Here is a 21,620-nt window from a genome sequence, read left to right on the forward strand (position 1 = left end):
AACAAGAACTAAGTGTAGTCAGCAACAGCTCTCCTCAAACTGTTTGCTGTACAGCCCCCCCAACCCCCCGCCCCCCCATCCCTTTTTTCCCCCAAACACACAAATATTAGAACCTTATGTACACAGATAGGCAGTGGTCCCCACAGGAAAGCTGATAGTACCAACAGTCAGAACAGGAAGTCTTCACTTCACTGATGGTTGAGTCACATGGAAATCACAGAACCAGTGAATGGCTTGGGCTGGAATTGACCTTCAGGACCATCTAGTTCTAGTCTCTCGCCATGGGCATGGACACCTTTCACCAGACCAGGCTGCTCAAAGCCCCATCCAGCCTGGCCCGGAGCACTTCTAGAGATGGGGCAGCCACAGCTTTGCTGGGCAGCCTGTGCCAGGTCCTCACCACCTTCACAGTGAAGAATTTCTTTCTTATATCTAATCAAAACCTACTTTTTTTGGTTTAAAACTGTTACTCCTTGTCTTAACATACAGTAGCTGCTGGTAATACTGTATATACCTGCTACTTCTGTTCTGGAAGATGACCATATGTTGTAAATCATTAAGCCAGCAGGGGAATGTCCAGACAGGCAGACAAGCACACACTCTGCTTGCCAAGTTGGCTGCTGGACACTATAAAGGACATAACTATGAAAGTATACTGAACTGTGGCAGGATATTCTTTTTTAGTTTATCCTTCAGCTCAAGATAAGAAGGGGCAGGGTCAGGGAAACCACAATTTCTGAGTGCCCATCCTCCAGCCCTGTTTCCTTTTGCTAGGTTTAGGTTGAAGAAAGCCAGGACAGAATGAAGACAGCGGAGGGAACTCACTGCTTTGAGGATTGCCACTGCATCCTGCTGGAGCCATGTTGGGTAGACAACTTCATCATTCAGAATGGCCTCAAAGAGGTCGTCCTCATTCTCTGCCTCGAAGGGCGCGTGGCCACACAGCATCTCGTACAGCAGCACACCCATGGCCCACCAGTCAACATCAGGGCCATACAGCATCTCTTGCAGAATCTGGAAAAGTGATGAGAGTGACACGTCACCCCTAGAGGCTCCTAAACTGAGCCAGAGAGGAAAAGAGATTTGGAAACATCATTGCAGAAGTTCTTGCTGTGCCCTACCAGTTCTCTCTGCTATGCTGGCTGGATGTCTACATGATTTATAGCTGGGAATCCCTTGATCTGCATTAACGTACATCAGATCTATTAAATGACTGAATTAGCTTGGCTGCTCACTGGGTCAACAACGCCTTAGAAATGATGATAGAGTTTATCAGGAGGAAAAATGACATTTCAGCTAAACTATCTGAGCCTCAGAAGTGGCAGAGCAGCCATGTGCACACGCTGATACCGCCTTTTCCTTGCCCCTGGGAATGAAATACTTGCACAGCTCCAACAGCAACACTTTCAGCTGGAGAGGGGAAGGAGCATGAGTGCGTGAGAAATGCACAAACACCAATCACAAGCAACAATTCATTTGTTTTGAAAGGAGGATCTGAAATCCTGTCAAAACATCAGGCAGCATCTGGAGGGCAGCTGTTCCTTAAAGAGGTGTTTATTAATTTTGTAATGAGGTTGGTGAATGACAGGGAAGGGGATAAGGTAGAAAAAGGAACAGAGAAGTGAGGAAGAATGTGATGTCCTTTCAAATCAGACTGGGCCAGGATCTGTATGTGCCTATTCCTTGAGTGTTTCTGCAGCTGTAGCTTCACTTTTTACCTCACCTTTGCTTAAGAAAAAGATATGCTTACCTTGGTGCTTCATGTTTTGTTTGCACCAGGGACCAGTAAGAGAAGCGTGCATCTAGTAGGAAACCTTGCAACCAGCAGCCAAATAAGGTCTGACTAAAGACATCAGAGAGCAGGCTGGCTGCTCAAAACTGACATTTCATGGCCAAAGAAAGCTTCCTTATACCTCTGGAGCAATGTAGTCTGGTGTACCGCAGAAGGTAGCTGTGGTAATGCCATCGTGAATGCCCTCCTTGCACATCCCGAAGTCTGCCAGCTTGCAGTGTCCCTCATGGTCCAGCAGCACATTGTCCAGTTTCAAGTCCCTGCAACGAGACAAGTTGCTACATGCTTGGAGCAGCCCCAGCACAAGTGGAGGCAGCATCCCAGGCCCCAAAAGCTTAACTTGTAAACTGGACAAGCCTCATCATCATTTAAAAAAAAAATAGAAGTAAAATAAACAAAAGTCATGCAGGAGGGGTTTTCTTTTGATTCATCTCTTACAAAAGGGAGGGAGGAACAAACACTTTTCTGCCAAACTGCATTTAACATGGGTAGGTGCTACACGGGTTCGCCCACATGGCTTTCCAAACACACCACAGGCCTGACCAGCAGAGCTCCTGCTCACTCAGCTCTGGGACTCACTGGAACAGAGGTTGCCAGAGCTGTCAAATTGTGTAATGATGCTCTGATGCAGCAAAACACCACACAGGTGACACGCTGTGATTCGACAAAGCACCGCACTGGGGGGAGCACATCCTCTCTGCTCCTGAGGGTTCAGCTCCCACACTTCCCTGTATGGAGACAAACTTGACTGAGAAACCCCACCTGCAAATTCTTGAAGTCTTTAAAGCCTTCCCAGCTGCACCCCTTCCACTAGCTAATGCAATAACCTATTTCCTTCTGCAGTGCTTGTTGGGGCGGGGGCTTCCTTGTTTCATACCATGAGAGTCCTGGAATCAAATGCCATCAGTGAGCAAGCTGCAGAAAGGCACATTTTCCAATACATCACCTGTAACTGCCAGGAAGGTATGATGAGTTTGAACCTCATCAAAAATAGGGCTGTCAAAACAACAGAGTCTTCATGAAGCTTACCAGGGAGAATGCCTTAGGGAATAGCCTGCAGTCATCGGTACCGTCAGGAACATAACCAGAAAGTACAGGGTCATCTGCAGACTTAGGCAATGCCTTCCTAAAAATACATACTAGCTCTTGGCACCTCTGCTTCTCAGCTGTCAGACAGGCTCTAGGCACCATCACAGATGGAGGAAAGCAGCTATGATGGGAGTGCAAATAGGTCACTTTATTTTTTTTCACAGTTTGGAGAAAATCTGCATCAATGAGTGCCCAAAAACATCCTGGTAGCTGAGCATACTAAAATAAAAGTTTCTGCTGCTTCTCGCACAAGATGCATTTAAACATCTCCAATACAGAATGAATTTCCAGGTCACACCTCTCCCACAGTAACTATCTCAGCTGTGGCTAACCTTGGCCAAGAGTTCCGTACAGCACTCGCAGAAGCTCTGAGACAGGGAAGTGTTACCATCAGCCTTTTACTGAGATGGACGACGGGCTCATAGGCCTAGACAAAGCACCTTTCAAAGTCATTTGGGTGCCCAGATAGAAACAAAAAAAAATTAATTGTTTCAGGGTCTCAGGGCCCCTTTATGAAATCCACACCTGAAATCTAATCAATTCTGACCTATGGTTAGACATCTATTTTCCTGGAAAGGAGGAGCAATGACGAGAGTGGAACACAGGTGGCATCTCCATATCAACGTGAAGATCTGTGGGAGAGCTGAAATCTGAATCCAGCTTGATCCCACTCATCTACTATGATCTTGAAGTGAAAATCAGGTTGTTGACTGATGCTTTGCATTAGCATCCTACAGCCCACACCACCACCAGAAGCCTCTCTAGCATTTGAGACAAGCTCTCTCACCACTTCACTGTTAAAATGGAAACATCAGTGACACACTGTGCTATACAGAGCCACATCCTGCCCTGAAGAGTTGAAAAATTTTTATTACCTTCTTTGTAATAGATGGGTAAGCAAGGAGTGGAGGTCAAGGATTTACCCATATTTACCAGAGACAAGACCGACCACCGACTTCCTGAATATCAGTTCAAGATCTTAATCATATGATCATACATCCTCTCTCTCCAACTTTAACAAGACAGAGCAACAGAAGCCACTAAAACCCCCTCTGTCAGGTTGCTGCCCTTCCCAGAAGGCCACTGGCTATCTGGCGGCCAGTGAAATGTAGAGGTCGAGGACAGTGCCCGTGCTTGTCTTACACTGCAGTATTTGCTCTGGGTGGGATGCTCAGCAGAAGATGCTTATTTTTCCCCTTCTCAGAATTAAGCATAACCGTTAAGCCGTGTGGGCAAAGGATTCGGTGAGCACAATGAGTGGTATTGTACGTGCTCGTCCAGGACAGTATGCCTTCAACAGCAGTTTACAGTCAAAGCTGCTGTTGCTCTTCCTTGTGGTTACTGGCAGAGCAGGGAAGCCCTCCAAGCATGAAGGCAGGCCTTGTTTCCAGGAATCTGCAGTGATGTGGTTGAAATGCACAGTTTATTCTTGGCTTGGTGTTAAATGCAGCAAATGCCTTTTCAGTCCTGGGCAGGCCTGACTTTTTAGGGAGGGTGCACCTAACCATGTGACCAGAAGGAGAATTTTGGTGAACCTGCTTGGAGATCCCCTTTCCAGGCCTCCTCCCACTCCCCAAAACATCCGCCATGTCCTGAAGCGCTTAGGAAACATCTCAAAATACACCTTCGTTACACCTGAGCCAGAAGAAACACAGCTATGTACATGGACTAAATAAGGGTACAGTTGTAGAGTTACAGAATCACTACAGTTGGAAAAGACTGCCAAGATCCCCAAGTCCAACCCCAGCCCATCCCACCATGCCCACTGCCCACGTCCCTCAGTGCCACATCTCCATGGCTCTGGAACACCTCCAGGAACGGTGACCCCACCACTCCCTGGGCAGCTGTGCCACTGCATCACCACTCTTCCTGAGAAGAAATGTTTCTTAATATCCAAACTGAACAACCCCTGGCACAACTTAAGGCCATTTCCTTTCAGTCCGTCACGCAGAGCCTGAGGAGCAGAGGCAAGAACCTCGGAAAGGCAGGGCCTGCATGCCCTGCTGGCTGCATAACTCACTGCCCTCACCACAGCGCTGAGGCAGCAGGAGGTGCTGCAGGTGCAAGGCCTCTCTGCTGCATGATTCTCTCCCATGATCAAACAGACTTCTCAATGCTCTTTGCTGGCCAAGCCCCCAGAAGACCCCACACAGAAGGCCTTGTGGAGCAGGTCTCGTGTGTTGTCCCTGCAGCAAGGCCTGGCCATGCAGCTCTAGAGCAGTTCCCTCCTGCTACGCAAGACCCATGGAGCCGGGCCTTGGTTTCAGTGTCTTCACAGACTGCAGCAGCCGTAAGCTCTGTACTCACTGCTCTATGCTGACAGCTCTCCCATGCATCCCACCACATGAACCAGTGCGGTCACGTGAGAGGAAAAACACTGACAGGTTTCTAAGATTTACAAGGAGCTCTTCATTTTAGCAGCAGGGATTCCGGGAAGCTGATGAAACTGGAAGCCATCCAGCTCACAGGGCCCAAATCTACCTCATTTCCTTAATACTTGCATTTTCCATTCAATATTTTTAGCAGTTCCATGAAGCAAGAATGGCAGAAAGGTTCTCTGAGGGCTGCGTTTCTAAGGTCCTGCTGAGGCTCTGCCTTAAGCCTTTCACTGGCAAACTTCCCCTGGAAAACAGACTTCATCCTGACTCAGAAAGGCAGCCTCTGTCCTCACACGCAGTTACGGCACATTGGGTTAACAGCGTCATTTTATTCTAGACCCAAAGAAACGACAAAATGAGCTGCCTAAGCGTCCTTCACCGAGAGGTGTTCTTTACACATTAGCCCCCTCAGTCTGACATTTGTAAAAAATGCAATTACAATTGCAGATGATCCAGGCCTTTCTGAGGCACGTCAAATACAATTTCCCAGCACCAGCTAGTTTTGCCACTGAATAGGTGTTATACGAGTACCTGCCTCTCACTCTGCTCAGATTGCCTCACTCGTGACATAGAAATGTATTTTAAAGGATGAAGCTTTGCATTTTTTTTTCCTTCTTCTGGCTTCAGCACTCTGTGTTGCAAGGGCTGTGCATGCAATAAGGAACTTCTTCGCAGGAGCAGCTGGCTTCCCACTTGAATTGCCTCATGTTGAGGTCCTCCTAGGTTTGGAAATCCCAAAGGCACAGTTTAAAGCTCATAAAAGTCTAGAGATCCCATCTCAAGGCAAATGATTTAGTCACAAAAGATGTGGATACAATGCAGCAACAGCTAGACACAAAGGGAGCTGCAACGAGCATTATACTCCAGCCAAATGTGAAAAAATATACATTTATATTGCATATATAGAATAAAATACCCAAACTCAGAATTAGCCAAATGATTTATATTTTTGGCATTCCTGAATGGGAACATTTTGATTTTTTCAGTCTTCAGCATGCAAAGTCATTTAGATATTCCTTTGAAGCAAGCAAATGCGCACTTAACGCCTTTGCATGCAGGGACCAGACTTCAATTTTTCTCCACCTCTTCTGTTGAAATCATTTTACCTTGCAGAAATATGAAAACCTCCATTACTATGGAGAAAAAATGTGTTTCTATTGCTTGCTCTCCTAGCCAGAGCAATACCAGTTTCCATCTCCTGCTGCTCCAGTGAAGCTGTAATTCTTTTTTCCAGAATGAAACAACTTCAGTGGCGGAGAATGAAACAGACATAGCGGGCAGAGCAGTGCAGGTGTTTAGGTATTTATCTGGGAGGAAGGATTTTCGAGCTGGAGGACCTGCTCCAAACACATACCGGGGACAACACGTTTACACTAAGACTTTGACTAAATAAGGAGGGGAGCAGGAGGAGGCCTCTTACTGAGAAAAGCCCTAAATACCTCTGTGAAGTTAATGACGTTCCAGTTTTCCCTTGCATAACACCAGAATTGAAGTATCTTATTGAAACCAGCATTCTCTGGAGCTGTAAAAATAAGTCGTTTTAGGACATCCTAACAATCATTTTGGGCCCAACTGAAACTTCCTTTCCTTCCTTCTTTCCACGCTACTTTTCGGGGGCTCACCAGCCAAATTCAAAGAATATAATTCATTTCACAATGCCATCTCTCACTGATTTTGGAGTAGGGACATCCAGGTTTTGTTCCAGAGGTTTTATACCATCTAAACAATTAAGCCTGAGAAAACAATTAAGGAATTTAGGCAATTGATTTCCAATCCCACAAGTTTTAGGTTGTGTAGAACTCACTGTTACTTTAAAGTTTCTTCACAGAAAATAGTTCGCATCTCCCACATTCTTACAATAACCACATCTGTAGAATAGAGAGAAACATTGAAATCGCAAATGAGAAACCAGGTTACCAGCCTTTGGAAAAGGAAGCCACAAAGCAGAGATCAGAAAAAGATCAAGCTGCATGGCACTTGGGAAAGCAGCTTGAAAGCCTCAGGTTTGTTGCTGAATTAAATGAAGAGCAACTGTTCCTTTTCAGCCTCGGAGGCTTATTCCAATGCAATTCTTACGGTGCTTTAGAGGGGAAAATCACTAAAGTCTGAGCAATCCAACGGTGCCTATGGGTTGCACTGATTCCTGGGTACAGAACCAAAGGAAGAACTGAAGGTATCATACAGCATTGTTGTACAACAGCATCTGGGGTTGACATGCTGAGATAGCAAGTGTCGCTTTACCCACCCACTACTATATAACACAGTCTCCAAATCCCTGTAGGATTTAGTCTTGATCTCTTCCAGCGTCAGCTCCACAGTTAAGTGAAGAAAAGAATGTCAGAGCTGCACATTCCATCCTTCAGGTACTGCATGGAGCTGCACCAAAATACAGCTCAGGGAATACAAAATGTTAATTCAGCTCCAGGCTTTCTTGAAAAACATCCTCCTGGGTAAAGAAAATGTTCCATCCAGTCTCCAGCCAACTTCCGAGGTGCAGTGGCAGACTCAGGCTAACATGGGACAACCAAGGACGGCAACCAAGGACAGATCAACGATCTCTCCATATATACGTAAGTAAATTCATAATTACAAGAAAGCAGGAATGAAATGGAACGAGGTGCTCTTCTCCACTGTTCCAACATCCAGAAGTTATTTTTCAAAGCTGCCCACACCTAGGTGTTCAGTGTCCATAAATACAGGCACAACAGTTCCAAACAGAACAGAATTTCACAGAAACGAATTGAAAACAGAAGTATGGTATCATAATCCAAGAACAAAACTAAGAACCAGTCTAAGTGGCTTGAATGAGTGAACATCCTTGAGATGTTCTTCGCCTGTGCAGTAGGATAAAGGCACAATGGATTACGGCCAACCAGCCCCCATACAGGCTCTTGCAGACACCAGGCTGGCATGCAGTGATGCAATGTGCTCACGTCAGGGCCCAGACACAGAGCTTTGGGAAATTCATGCCAAGCACATAGCCAAGGACAGCTCTGGAGGGCAGATGGGTACCTGAACCTGTGCAAGGCCTCATACCTGCCTGTACCCACACCCACCAGTACATCCAAAGGCACCCTGCATCAATATTATGCACTGGGTGGGATAAGACTGATTAAGCTTTAAAATGTATCCTTGCTTGGCTGCTTGGGCTTCAGACTAAGACCATCAAACACTAGCATCCAGTAGCACTCTGTTATTATGTTTTAATCTTAAAGTCAAGCAGCCCTCCAAGCATAAGGACAAGTTTCTGCAAGCCACCAGCCCCAGTTAAAGCAGAGCTGCATGTTTTCTGGCAGAGATGGGCTGGGAATGGCACTCCAAGCTTCCCCTGTGCCCAACTCCTTCCTGCTGGCGGGGGGCTCACTGTAAGCCAGTTCCTGTGACCAGCCCTGTCTCCACATTCCCTGGGCTGCTGCTCTGGAGATGAAACAATGCCCACAGGGCTGACTTCTCTTACGGCAGAGCAGCGGCAAGCTGGCACTGCTTGGGATCCAGGATCTCTGCTGGTTTGAAACACCAGCAGTCCCACCATCCCTCCCTCTGGGCACTTCAGAAAAGTACCTGTGGAAGCTAACACAATTACTGACGTGATTTCATTGCTATTGAGATGAACGGGCATGATTCACAATCCAGTTAAATGAGAGCGGTAGGCTAAAGCATACAGGTACAGACTACAAAAACCCCTGGCACACTGCAATATGTAATCACAAAGCTTCCACCGCATTGGTGGGTCTGAACCCGAGGGGCACAAATCCAGGAGGACTCCAAGGTTGCTCCAAGTCCCTTCAGGGTCAGGCACACCTACAAGAGCTTCGCCTTTACCATATGCACGGCAGCTAATGACAGCTTCCACAGGCAGCTTTACAAGGGCAGAAAGACATTCTTGTGAAATGGGGCAGCAGAGTGCTGGGGCCATTACTGCTGAAACACAGACGCGCTGGAGATTGCTACGTAATCCCAAAGATGGTGCAACCTTTAAGTATTTATATGTCCACATGTGTGTGTACCTTTTTTTTTTATATATATATACATATATGTGCATATATATTATTTGCAGCACTTTTATGTGGTATTCTTGTCAGGAAAGAGGAGTTGCACTCGAGGTGTTTCCCAGAATCCCAAAGTAAATGTCTCATTTACTGTGGGAAGGAGAGAGGTGGACACAAAAAGGCTTCGAGCCCTCGGTATGCACACCACACACACCCCTCCGGATGAGCTGCCAGGCTGACTGCCGAGTCCTGTGATAGACTCCTTGGTCCCACTAGGCAGCAACACCGGAATTTGTTGGCCCAGAAAACATCATTTGCTGAGTTGCTCCCAACAGAGCTTCTATTTTATCCCTGCCAAAAAAAGAGGGAAAGAGAAAAAAAAAAAAAACAAATCCAAAACACAACACTTCTTTCTGTGAGTCCCTTTGCCTGAAGTCTTCAGAGGAGGCATATAACAGACTTGAGACCTAAATGCACAAACAAGACTAAGAGGTGGACTTATGATGGATGGTGCCACGAAAGATTAAAAAAGCATACACGCCTGTTATGTCACCTTGACAAAAATAGAGCAGCGTTGACTCAAAGCCTGATACAGAAATTAAAATAAAACCAGGCCTATGTCTGCAGTACAACGTGGTCCCAGTGCTTCGAGATGGATGGAAGAGTTACCCAACGAGATCAATACCAGCTACCCACAGCCCACCTCAGAGCTGCTCTGAGGCCCTGTCCCTGTAGGATCAGTACAGGCCCACGCTGCTCAAGAAGCTCCTCTCTCCAGCAGCACAGTGACATATCCTCATGTCACCACTCCTGCCACTAATCCTGCCCTATGGGAATTAGCCACTAGTTCAAACCCAAGTGACTCTGCACCCTCACTGCTGATCTCACAGCTGCTCATGAAGTCTACCCTCCCCATGCTCAGAGTCTTAGGAGGAGCATTTCACTCTAACAAACAGCAAAAGGGGAAAAAAAAAAGAAGCACTATCCATCATGATTTTATGCGCAGACTGCCTCTGGCAACAGCCTGGGCAGCAAACAAACCTGTATGAGCATTCGTAATGCCAACAGCACTTGGTGGGGAAGAAGACACTCCTGCACTGAACCTGTACATCTTGTCAGACTTCTTCGTATTTGTATAACACGGCTAAGGTTCACTTTACTCTGACCCTTATCCTGAATCCTGGAAAATCAGCAGAAGATGTCCTGTCACGTTCAGTCAATTTTGGATTAAGCCCTTAGAAAAAAAAAAAAAAAAATTAACCTTCCTAAGGCTCTGAATTACAGATCCAGATTTATGAAGCTAAGGCTATAGGCACTAATCTCCTTTCTGTAATGGAATGAACAATGCTGAAGACAAGAGTGTTCTGTATTTTTAGAGGGGATTTCTTAAAAGCACTTTGCTTTGGCCTGTAGATTTCCACTGTCAAATTTACTATCAGCTTCGGAAGGAGCATTACTGGGACAGAATGGACAGTTTGCAAAATCTCACCATTTGCACAGAGTTTTCCTGCACATGATGAAAAAGCAGTCTCAGTGCTAGTGACACATTGTGGGCACAGAACACACAGATGTCCCAGCCCTGCACAGGAGGGAGAACTGCCTAGCCCCCAGCAGAACAGATTTTAAGTATGCTTCCTAGGAGGTGCTGTCTTCAGATGTTTATGGTCATTGCTGATAGCACTGACTCCTTTTTCTAAGGCTCCACTGAATCCGTGGGCAAAATGCTCTCCTCACTGCTCTGATCTCTCTGCTTCCTGCCACAACAATCACTTAAACAGCAGCAGTGAAATCAGATGGAAGAAGTATTTGCAAGAGTGTGGTGAATGGGTCATTATTCCAAGATTTCGTTTCTCATTTCATGTGGTTTACTGTTGCTGTTCTCTCGTTCCAGGGAATTCAATCCAGGCTGCGTGAAGCCCACATACCCTGGATAAGCAGGACAGAGCCAGGTAAACTCCTGGCTGGGTATGCCAAGCTCCCTGCAATTCCACTCCCGCTTCTGGGGACTCCTGTCAGCTCTGCATCACGATGACAGGGATGAGATGCATCTCATGGTAGAGTTGCCTTAGCTTGCTGCTTGATGGCAAGCACAGCAGAAGTAACTTAGAGCAGCAGGCAATGCTCAGCTGACATGGTTAGCATGCACAGACAGCTGCCAACTCCCCATTCCTGCAATGTATGAAACAAATCAGAAAATGAAAAAGAAGCTCTGTCCCAGGGGCCCTTTCCTTTCATCATCTAATATACAGGGTATCAACCCCACAGAGCAGGCTAGGAAGTTTATGTGCAGGAGGCACAAAGGGGCACTTTCAGGATAGGAACGGGAACAGTGACTAACTTCAGCGTGCAGCAAGCTCTAAACATGATGGAAATTTGGAGATGTTGCCCATGTGCCTTTCAGTCGGCTGAAAGCTGACTCACAATCAGTTCATGCTGTGACTCCATGTGCTCACTTTTCTCTTCGGGACCAGGACACCTCGATTACTGGAAGGTATCTGGCAACTGGTCTTAACTCACCCCTCTCCAGGCCAATACCAGTTTTCAGGAATCACAGGTTTTACTATTTCATCTGGGGAAGATCTGAAACTCTCAGGTTCCTCTTTACATAAGCCTTTACTAAGTTCTTATGGTTTTTTTTATTATTATTATAAATCTCTTTCTACCGGAATTAGATACTACAAATCTTCACTGAACTTACTTCTAATCTAAGAAGACAAGAAACAACAGGGAAAACAAATCTTTGCTTACAGCTGTGATGATGCCACACCAGATCAGAACTCAAAATTAAACATATTTCATTTGAACAGGACAGAATTGCACAACGATACACATTTTCTACTACAACACAAAAGTTAGCCAACCTGAGGGCAAGATGTTCTTCAAAGAACCTTTTGTCTGTCCTTGCTAAAGGTACAAACACCCAGGTGACATCTAAATTGCTTTGTTTTATAGCTCATGTCACCATCAAAGTTTTACCTACAACTGTATATTTTTATTTTGTGGTAGGAAAGCAGTTCTTAATGTTATTGACAATTCCAGTGGGTTCTGCCATCAGGTACTCCAGACCCACCTAGGCAGGGAAATACAGCTACTCTTAGATCAGTCTACTGCTTTCAGATACTCTCCCCATCAATAAATAATTGACTGAGGACTAATGGAAGACCACAGAAGCTCAGGGGAAGTAGGACTCACTACTGACCTAAGAAAAAGGAACAAAAAGCAAATTATTTTAACTTTCACGTGCCAAAATGCATCATCCACAAAAAACTTATGAATTCCTGGAACTCTTCTAGATAGGCTATGCAGACAAGGAGCAAAAGAAGACCTGTATCCTCTCTGCTCTCTGGGAACACTACATACACATGTGGCTTATCTGACCCCTACTTCTGTTCTCAAGGAGACCTCACTGTGTTTTACTTTACAGATGGTTTGCAAATCTCTTTATGATTTTGCATGCAAACTGACTTCACAGTGGAGCTGTGAGAGCAGAGAGGGGTGGGGGTGTGGGTGCTTCAGCATCCTTTGGGCTAGACCACAAAAGGAAAACATCCACACCACTTTCACATCAAGATTACATCCATTTGCATTGGGAACCAACTTTCAAACACATGGCTACTTTCACTTTCCACCCCACGTTGTCCCTGTGGTGACTTGGGAAGCACCACTGTGATACAGATGCAAACCCAGCTTGCTTCTTCTTCTTCTGTACTATTTGCATTTCCCCACCTATGCTCGCCTCCACAGCCAGCCCTGCTATAGTGATCTCGGCCCTCGGGATCTGGTGCTCTGCCCCCTGACCAAGAGCTTGCGGTCCCTCCTGGCTCCAGCAGCAACTTTCATTGTGGCTGGAATTGCTTAAAACAGAAAACACCCACCAAAAAGCAAACCCTTATCAACATCTTTCATTCCCCCAGAGCAACCAAAGCATGCTCCCACAGCAGCTCTGCCCAGACACAAGAGTGGGAGCAGCTGACACGCAATATGATGTTTGGATGCAGCAGGCGCTGCCCCAGAGCTAATCCAAGCTTTGGGGATCAGGCTGTGCACCCATGGATGAGGCCGTACAGCAAATTTATCCACAGAGCATGTCTTTCTATCTCAAGGGGAGGTGCCCCACTGCTCTGGTGCCCACACTGCTTTCATACCACAGACGCCGGAGCTCTGACACCAATGAAGCGTTACTCAGACACGCGGTGGCTGCTGGTTTTACCAGCAGAGCTCCTTTGTCCTCAATTGCCCTGGGCAGCTGGAGTTTTTTCTGGCATCTGATGAGCAAGCCTGTGGCTTTTACTTCATGTGCAGAAATGAAATAGAATGTGGATCTGGGCTCTGCTTTTTCCTGAATCTTTAAAGGAATGTGCTCGGGTTTAGCTGCTAAGCTACCAGCAGAGTTGCTTTTATAAGCTAAAGATAAGCGCTCTCACTCTGGCATCTTGTCCAGCAGCACAGCACTACTTTCCTGCTACTACTACTTTTCCTACTACTTTCCTGTCCCATCACTGACTTTGGGGTGCTGGGCAGGTGATGGTGCAGTGACGGAGGGACAGCTACACCCAGCCCCAGCCCTGCACGTGGGTGCAGCCACAGCCCTCACCCAAGCAGAGGCCACCATTCCACGTTACTTGTGTTGCAAGCAATTACGGGAACACGGACGCTGCCCAGATCACCCTGGCCGAGCTGCGCTGAGGCTCGTGGTGTTGAATTCCAATGCATTTACTTGTATTGCGTAGTCCCTGCTCTGCAGCGCTGTCCCATCACACAGGGTGAGCCATTCCCAGGATCAAGTACCATTAAGATGAGCAAGGCTGGAAAAATCTCCCCCCTCCACCGCACGAGTGCTATATGGGCTTGTCATTGGTATAAACCACCGATTACTTCACAATTTTCCAGCACCCGCAATCCACATCATCAGTCGGCGAGTGGGCTGGGCTATTTACACGTGCAGACCGCTGAGGTGTTAACCCTGAAGTGGGCAGAGAGGAAAAGCAACCAGCACAGAGGGCACTCAGAGCAGCCAGACCGTGACTCACGAGGAGGGTGCACAAATGCAAGGCTTTCAGCGAGGCAGACAGAGAGGTGAGGAATTTCTCTAGAGATTCATCCCAACAGACAGACAGACAGACGCAAGGAAACACGGCTCACCTTTCCCATAAGTGAGGCAGATCGGGTGACTGCCCTGCCAGGGGATTGCTATTGTCCAGCTTATTGTTTTCTGCCTGGCTAAAAAGGGGATAATAGGAGACTAATTGCTTCACTAGAAGAGGAAAAAAAAGAAAAGCAGTCTGGAGTGACCAAATCATCTTGTAGACTGTTGTTGTTTGGGTTTGTTTCCATCCTGGATTAACAAACATTAATGACTTCAGTTGCACGGGTATGGAGGAGGAAAGCCATTAGGGTGAGAACATGGGCAGCACAAACACCTCCTGCTCAGCACACCCCAGCTGGCCTCTACAGCCATGCTGGCAACAGCGCGTCACAGCCGTCTGTCTGTCCATCCTGGACGTCAGAATGAGGAGAGCAAAGAGAAACATTACATTTTCCTTCCTCATCTGTCTGACTGCAGCAGCTCCAATACTTTTGGGTGTTAGCTGTGCTCAGCAACCTCTTCCAGAAAAAGTGCTGGATGAGGAAAAGGAAGGGAAAGTTTCCCCAAAGAGTGCATGTTGCAGAGTAAGGCACTGGAACCCAAAGCCTGCAAAATAGGGTTTGGTTGTTTGGGTTTTCATCCTTTACAGAAGCAACAGTGAAACTTCTGAGGCTACATCTGGTGTCCAGAGTGATAGAATGAATCCTAAAGCCAAGGCACACAATTAATGCTGAAGGTCTTCCTTACATAACAGCACCTGGGATGCAGTCACTCACTTGGCCAAGAGTGAGAGCGGCCAAAGAAAGCCCAGAAGTGAGAAATGCCTGTGCTATACCAGTGGCTACATAAATCCTCACTCATTCAGTGCAGGCTTCAGGGAATTCGGGATCAGGAGCCTACAGGAATTCTGTGCTCACTCTATAAAACAAGTCTGCTGGGAGAGAAATGTCTTCTAACTGGAGGAATGCCACCAGGCACAGAACAGATCGAGCCATCCCAGGTCACATTAGAAACGTCACCAGGGAAGAGGTGGAGAAATTTGGCATGAGTTTTGGTTATAGGAAAGTGAAGGGAAAGCAGGGAAAGTTCTCCGCTACAAAAGCTTATTTGGGCAGTTTTTAGGGATACTGAGTTCAGTTAGGAGGTGAGTTCAGTTAGGAGTTGCACTAATCACTAAAACCCCACCTGGCTGCCATCAGTCAGCCATCACAACGCTTCCATTAACTCTGCAGCTCAAGGCACAAGGGCTTTGGGCCCTCCACAGGCAGCAGGGCAATGTGTAGAGGGAAGGACACAAAGGAGTCCTGGGCCACACTATATAAAGCTATCCACTGCTGGCTCCATTTACACAATCAATTAATTCCTCAAACAAATCATGGCACTCAGCCCCTGTTCCACTTTGTCTGCAATGAATATGGGTACAGAGGCCGTTTCCTCTTCTCCAGTGTTTGTGGACAAACCTCAGCACTGAAAGTGGGAACAGCCAGAGCTGGACTCACTGTTTTGCCGTGTCCCAAGCAGCACAAAGGAGACGGAGAGCTGCAGCCCTCCTGTGGCTTCAGCCCTGGCCCTGATGAGTCCCCATGGAGCAGAGCCAGCAGGACCTGCTCCTGCTCTGTGCCTGGGTCGCTGGGGCAGAGCTCTGACCTCGCAGCGGGTGGGCTGTCTCCTTGGGAGCATGGCCATCTGGCAGAGCCATGGCAGCTCCTTGCCTTCCTCATCAGTGTCGGGCCGGGCAGAGAGACAAGGAGGAGCCCACTGCCAAGATCTTTGCTCCTTTTGCAGAGCAGAGGCTGAATGCAGAGATTCCGGCCGTAGCGTGGCTGCTTGGGCATCAGATTTTCAAACAGTAACATAAGAAATACTGAAACGGCAAGCTTCAGCTAAGAACAGCTATAAAGCAAGAGGAAAGCTTAAGAGAAACACACTGTCAATAACAAAAGCTAAATTACATTGATGAGATCGAAATCTCCAAAACACAGATAAGCATACAAGAATCCCTGAGATGCTGGCAAACTGAAATACAAAGCGCAGTAATTCAGCTTTCAGGCACAAGTGAATGAGGATACAGGACCTTGCTTGGCGCTTGTTACTTTTTCATGCTCAGGTAAATGTCAAAAGGAATGTAACCAGATCTAGAGGAGGGAGGAGAAAACCCGAAGCCTGCTAGCTAAATGCCATGCACCGGCTCAGCCTCTAACACGTGTCCCACACAGCCTGCATACTGCAATGTGCTGCAGCTGCACGGTGCCAGCACTTGCAGCTTTATTTGAATGATGATAAAGCTGGAAGGGACAGCTTCCTACAGCCCCTTCTGCCACACGGATCTGACAGGTCCCTGTGCTGGCTTGTGCAGCTAACACAGCTGTGCCCAATCTCCCACTCATCCCCTCCTCCAGCCCCCTTCCACAATAAATGAAGCCGTGACCCACTTCAGCAAGGCACCACAACACCGCTGCCCACCCCAGCATGGCACAGAGCCCGGACACTTTGCAGTGCCACACTTGCCCTTGCCACGTGGTGGTACAGATGCAAACATTCGCATTCCGATTGTGGCACTGAGGGACATGGCTTAGTGCGCATGGTGGCGATGGGCTGCTGGTTGGACTGGATGATCTTAGAGGCCTTCTCCAACCTTAACGATTCTATGGATGAACTCTGCCACAGCAATATGCCTGGACTGGAGAATTAGCAATCAGCCTCTCCTAGCTGGAAGTAATCTTCCACTTCCAACACTTCTTTACTCTCTCTGTGCTTGAAAGATTTGTGAACGCTGCTCGACCTGTTAATAATAAATCATATTTCTGAAACATCGACTGATTCAGAAGAAATCAGTTCAGAGCGTGGTGCACCTTTGCCGTTTTGAACATATCGCACCTTGTATACAGTTGAGACTTGAAGGCCTGCTGCTGTTTCCATTGTTGTCAGCTGGAATATCCCCACTACCTTTACTGGAATAATAATCAGGTAATACAATTCTGAGACTGAATTGTGCCTTTAGGCACTGCCTGATAAATGGGAGGATCTCGATGCCATTAACAGCAAAAGTGTTATGACTCAGAGGCCAAATGATGAGCAATGCTTTCCCCTTGCTTTGCAGGAACAGGCCCTGCAATTTGTATCCTGTGCTGTGCCAGCAGCCAGCTACAACCCCAACAGCCAGCTTGGCTGGCACGGAGAGGGCAGGAGCAGAGTTGTGCCCGCTATCCTGCCTGGGGCAACGTGGGCACAAGGTGTGCTCCTTAACCTACGGCACAACTTACCCTATGGCTGCCAACTCTGTCTGACAACCAGCAGTGACAGTGCCCACTGCTTCTTCCTAAGGTGGTTCGCAAAGCGTAGGCTATGGCCAACAGCTGCAAGGTGCTGGATAAACACGGTGAAGGAATCAGAGCTGCTTAACATCTGGAATTTTCAGCTTGCAGAATCACTTCACGTTTGGAAACTTGCATTATTTTCTGGAACAAAAATAAAAACTTCCCCAGAATTTTTTTTTACTGTAAAACAGACAGTAATTACTGCAGTGTTACCAAATAACACTATTATTATTTCTAGTTTATTTAAGTGAACACCATGGGCAGCTAATGACTTTGAACTACAATCTTTGGTGTTTTAGTTGTTCCACTGGTATCAAAAGCTGCTTGGTGACTTCACAAAATCCTTCTGTTTGCAAAATACAGTGTATTTACATGCATAAACCACAGTATCTAGCCATTGGGATTACTGACCAAGGAAATATCAGCAGCTCCCCATCCCTGCAGGCATTCAAGGCCAGGCTGGATGTGGCTCTGGGCAGCCTGGTCTGCTCGTTGGTGACCCTGCACATAGCAGGGGAGTTGAAACTCGATGATCATTGTGGTCCTTTCCAACCCAGGTCATTCTATGATTCTATGATCTTGCCACCGTTCCAGAACAAGTCAAATTCTCCCTGGAAAGCCAGGGCAGTTGCTGCAGGCCAACTATGACAGCAGACCTGAGTTCTCATTGTCACTCTTACATCTCTAGCAGCTTCACTCACCACAATGCGTCGTGCTGCAAGAAATCGTCCATTTCAGCAAGCCAGAGGGAGCAGATGCAACAGCATTTTGTTGGCATAATCTTTGTTTTAAAAACATTGCAGAAAACATTCATTAAGGTTGACAGGGACCTTTTCCTCAGCTATAAATATCAGCCTCCCTAATGCTAACTCATGGGTCGTATTCTCTGACATTAACGCTGAAAGCTTCTTCAATTCAGTGTTATTTCCAGAATGCAGGTGGGTCCAAAGACCAACCAAACAACTGGGTTAATGTTGGGATGCTGGGAAATTACTAACCGGAGTGCTGTTGATACCAGGAGAAAGTTAACGATCAGATGAGCACTTCTTGATAAAGAGGCAGCAATAACCTTTAAGGGTAGCTTTAAAAGTAAATCTTAACGTGATTTCTTGAAATTATTTTCATTTTTACTCATTCTACTTCTCATGCCCTTCACTCCTTCAAACAGAAACAGAGAGGGCAAGAAAATTGGTATTTGTAGATAAGACCATTTCTTGTTTTCAGAAACTCTCATCTACGTATTTCCAGGTGCTCTGGGACCTAAAAACTTGAGCCTAGCTCTGGGCTGCTTCTTTTGAGGACTTGGCTGCAATCATTATGGTTGGACTGGATGATCCTGTGGGTCTGTTCCAACCTTAGCGATTCTATGATTCTATGATTATGTGTAGTAAATTCATAAATTGTACGCTAACTGTGGAGTACCTTCATACGGATGCAGTAGTCCCTAAAAACGCCAGAAAACAATTAACATTTAATTGCTTACCCCTGCCACACACAAGCAATAGTGCTTATTTCCACTGACCTGGTACCAGGACTACCAAGCAGCACAAAGCTCTCATTTCAAGCACCTGGCAATGAGAGTCTGTGTCTCACTGTGCAGCACACAAGTCATTACATGCAAAAGCAAAGCTACACCAAAGGAGAACAAGAGTAAAAGTACCAGGGATGTACATTTAGGTGAAGGTTATCCAGCCCTGAGGCAGCTGGATGAGCCAGACAAACTCCCGAGGCCCCTTCGAGCTCTGTATTACATGATTTATACAAGCTCATCGTGTGCAGAGTTTGCAGGTTTCAAATCAATCCCTTTAAATAAGCATAAAGGAAAAGTAGACACCAGCAGAGCCAAAAACTTCTGTAGGCTATTCATTAGCCCTTAGTCATGTGGAAAGTTGCATTAAAGTTCACAGACCATACACAGTGGAGTCAATGGGGCACAGAGATCTGATCTGTGGATCTCAAAGCAGGACTGCTCTCTGTAAGCACAACTGTACATCAGGACCACGCTGTCTTCACACTGACTGATTCAATGTGACATGGAGCTGTGAGAGGCTGTATTTTATCTCTGCACTTCCCATCATGGTTTAATGAGAACGATTGGTGATGGGTGGATGGTTGGACTGGGTGATCCTGTGGGTCTTTTCCAACCTTGGTGATTCTATGTTTCTATGATCTGATCAAGTGCAGAGAAGCAACACTCCAAACAGCACAGGCAGGAGCCCAGCTTGCAAGTGTGCCACAAGCACAGTTTGGTGAAAAATTATGTAGAAGAGATAGCACCCATAAGCACAAATCACCGTACAGAAGCTGCTGACTGTCACATAGGATAGCTGCAGACATTACCACACTCCCCACCCCGAGAGACATTCCTTCATATCTTCTAAAGCTGAATGAAGCACTTCCAAGTATTCCAGCATGAAGCTGTCCCTCCTACACTAAGTAGCTGCTGCATGGACCGGGCTGCTGGTATGCCATTCTGTGCCAGTTTGCAGCTTTTAGCTGATTTGCTGCACTTGTTCACCATAAAATCAGTTTACACCACATTCTTTCCGCTGCTCTCCTAACACAGCAGATCCTTTTTGTTCTTTTCTTTTTTTTCCTCTTGTCCTGCTTACACGTATCCCTGCAGCCTTCTCAGCCCCAATTCAGGAAAGCACCACAAGCCCAGGAGCTCCCTCAGTAGCGGTCTCAAAGCAGCAGGGATCGCACCCCTCAGCTGAACTTATGCCAAACCAGAGAGGGCAGGCATTGAGCACAGCAAAGCCTACCTACAGGTGCATCACACATAGCAGGCTCACATGAGAGCTTTCAGAACAGCTGCCCAGCTTAGCAATAGCTCACGAAACAAAAGATTCACCTGTATTTGCTAAGAAAACAAAGTCACGCATAGCACCTAAGCAAGGCACCAGTAACCAATCCCCAGCTTGCCTCCCACCAGGCAGTTTGCCTTGCAGGGCAGTGCTATCAGCAGCAGGCCCAGCCCACCTGCCCATTCACATCCCTGGGGAGAATCTCTTGGCTTCAGGGGAAACCAGATCCAACTGATCTGATGTGAAAAGGTGCAACGTGAGATGAGAACAAACAAAATAACCAGTTGCAAAATAAAGAAACAGAGAGAGAACATGAGAGATCCTATGTCTACAGTGTCTTGACCCATGGAAAAAGCAAACAGCACGCTAATAAGAGCTGCTCTGTTAACAGTGGCTCTGTGTAATTAGGAAAGGCATTCAAGCTCCTGTTTTCAGCATGTAATTTTTAATTGATTTCACTGAAATAAACTTTAGTGTTGTTTCAGTTAATAAAAGTCTTTCCAGCAATACTGTTCTCCTTAAAAGGCTTACGTACACCTCTCTCCAAATGTCACAGGCTTACTGTTTGAATTGGCTGGGAATTAACCTGTTGCAAAAAACCACACTGCCTATAAAAGCCATCAGTCATGAGACATACAGCTGCAAACCTGACGGGCCTCCTACACGAAGGAAGGTGGTGATTTCACACAGCTGGCCGGCACCCAGCAACCCTTGCAGACCTCAGAGAAGCTTTTCCCTGTCCTGAGGAGCACCAGAGACATAAAGGTGATGCATTCAGATAACAGACAAAAAAGTAAATGCTTGCCATTAACGAGCCTCTCATATTTTCCCCAAGAGCTAGTGTTCAGCCCCGAGGCGAGACCATGTGCTCATCTGGGTAATTGCATAATTATCTTTCACCTTCAAAAAGGACCACGCATGCTATTAAGCACAGTCAAGTCACAGGACCAACGTAACGCCCTGCTGCCTTTACCTCGGTGCTGGTGGCACAGCAGAGCACAAGGACTTGGTGCATACCATCCCACTCTCAGAGGTGTGACACAGCACAAGCAGACCCACGTACCTCTTCACGGGCCAGCCACAATAAAAATCAGGCAGTCACAACGGCACTGGAGTGGGCTAACCAGCATGAGCCCTCAGAATATAAAAAGGGTTTTTATCT

General features: G+C 46.7%; 1 protein-coding gene across 2 annotated transcripts in view; it reads right to left on the bottom strand.

Moving 5' to 3' along the window:
• Positions 1-21,620, bottom strand: part of PRKCH (protein kinase C eta) — a 105,317-nt gene that overhangs the window by 16,399 nt on the left and 67,298 nt on the right. For both annotated transcript variants that reach the window (XM_421417.8, XM_015287908.3), the window contains exons 11-12: positions 1,914-2,052; positions 826-1,014 (exon numbers count right to left, since the gene is read on the bottom strand). In XM_421417.8, the coding sequence (XP_421417.4) occupies positions 826-1,014; positions 1,914-2,052 (328 nt within the window). The remainder of the gene's footprint in view (positions 1-825; positions 1,015-1,913; positions 2,053-21,620) is intronic.

Source organism: Gallus gallus, chromosome 5 (genome assembly GCF_016699485.2).
Source record: "Gallus gallus isolate bGalGal1 chromosome 5, bGalGal1.mat.broiler.GRCg7b, whole genome shotgun sequence".
In the NCBI taxonomy this organism is placed as follows: domain Eukaryota; kingdom Metazoa; phylum Chordata; class Aves; order Galliformes; family Phasianidae; genus Gallus; species Gallus gallus.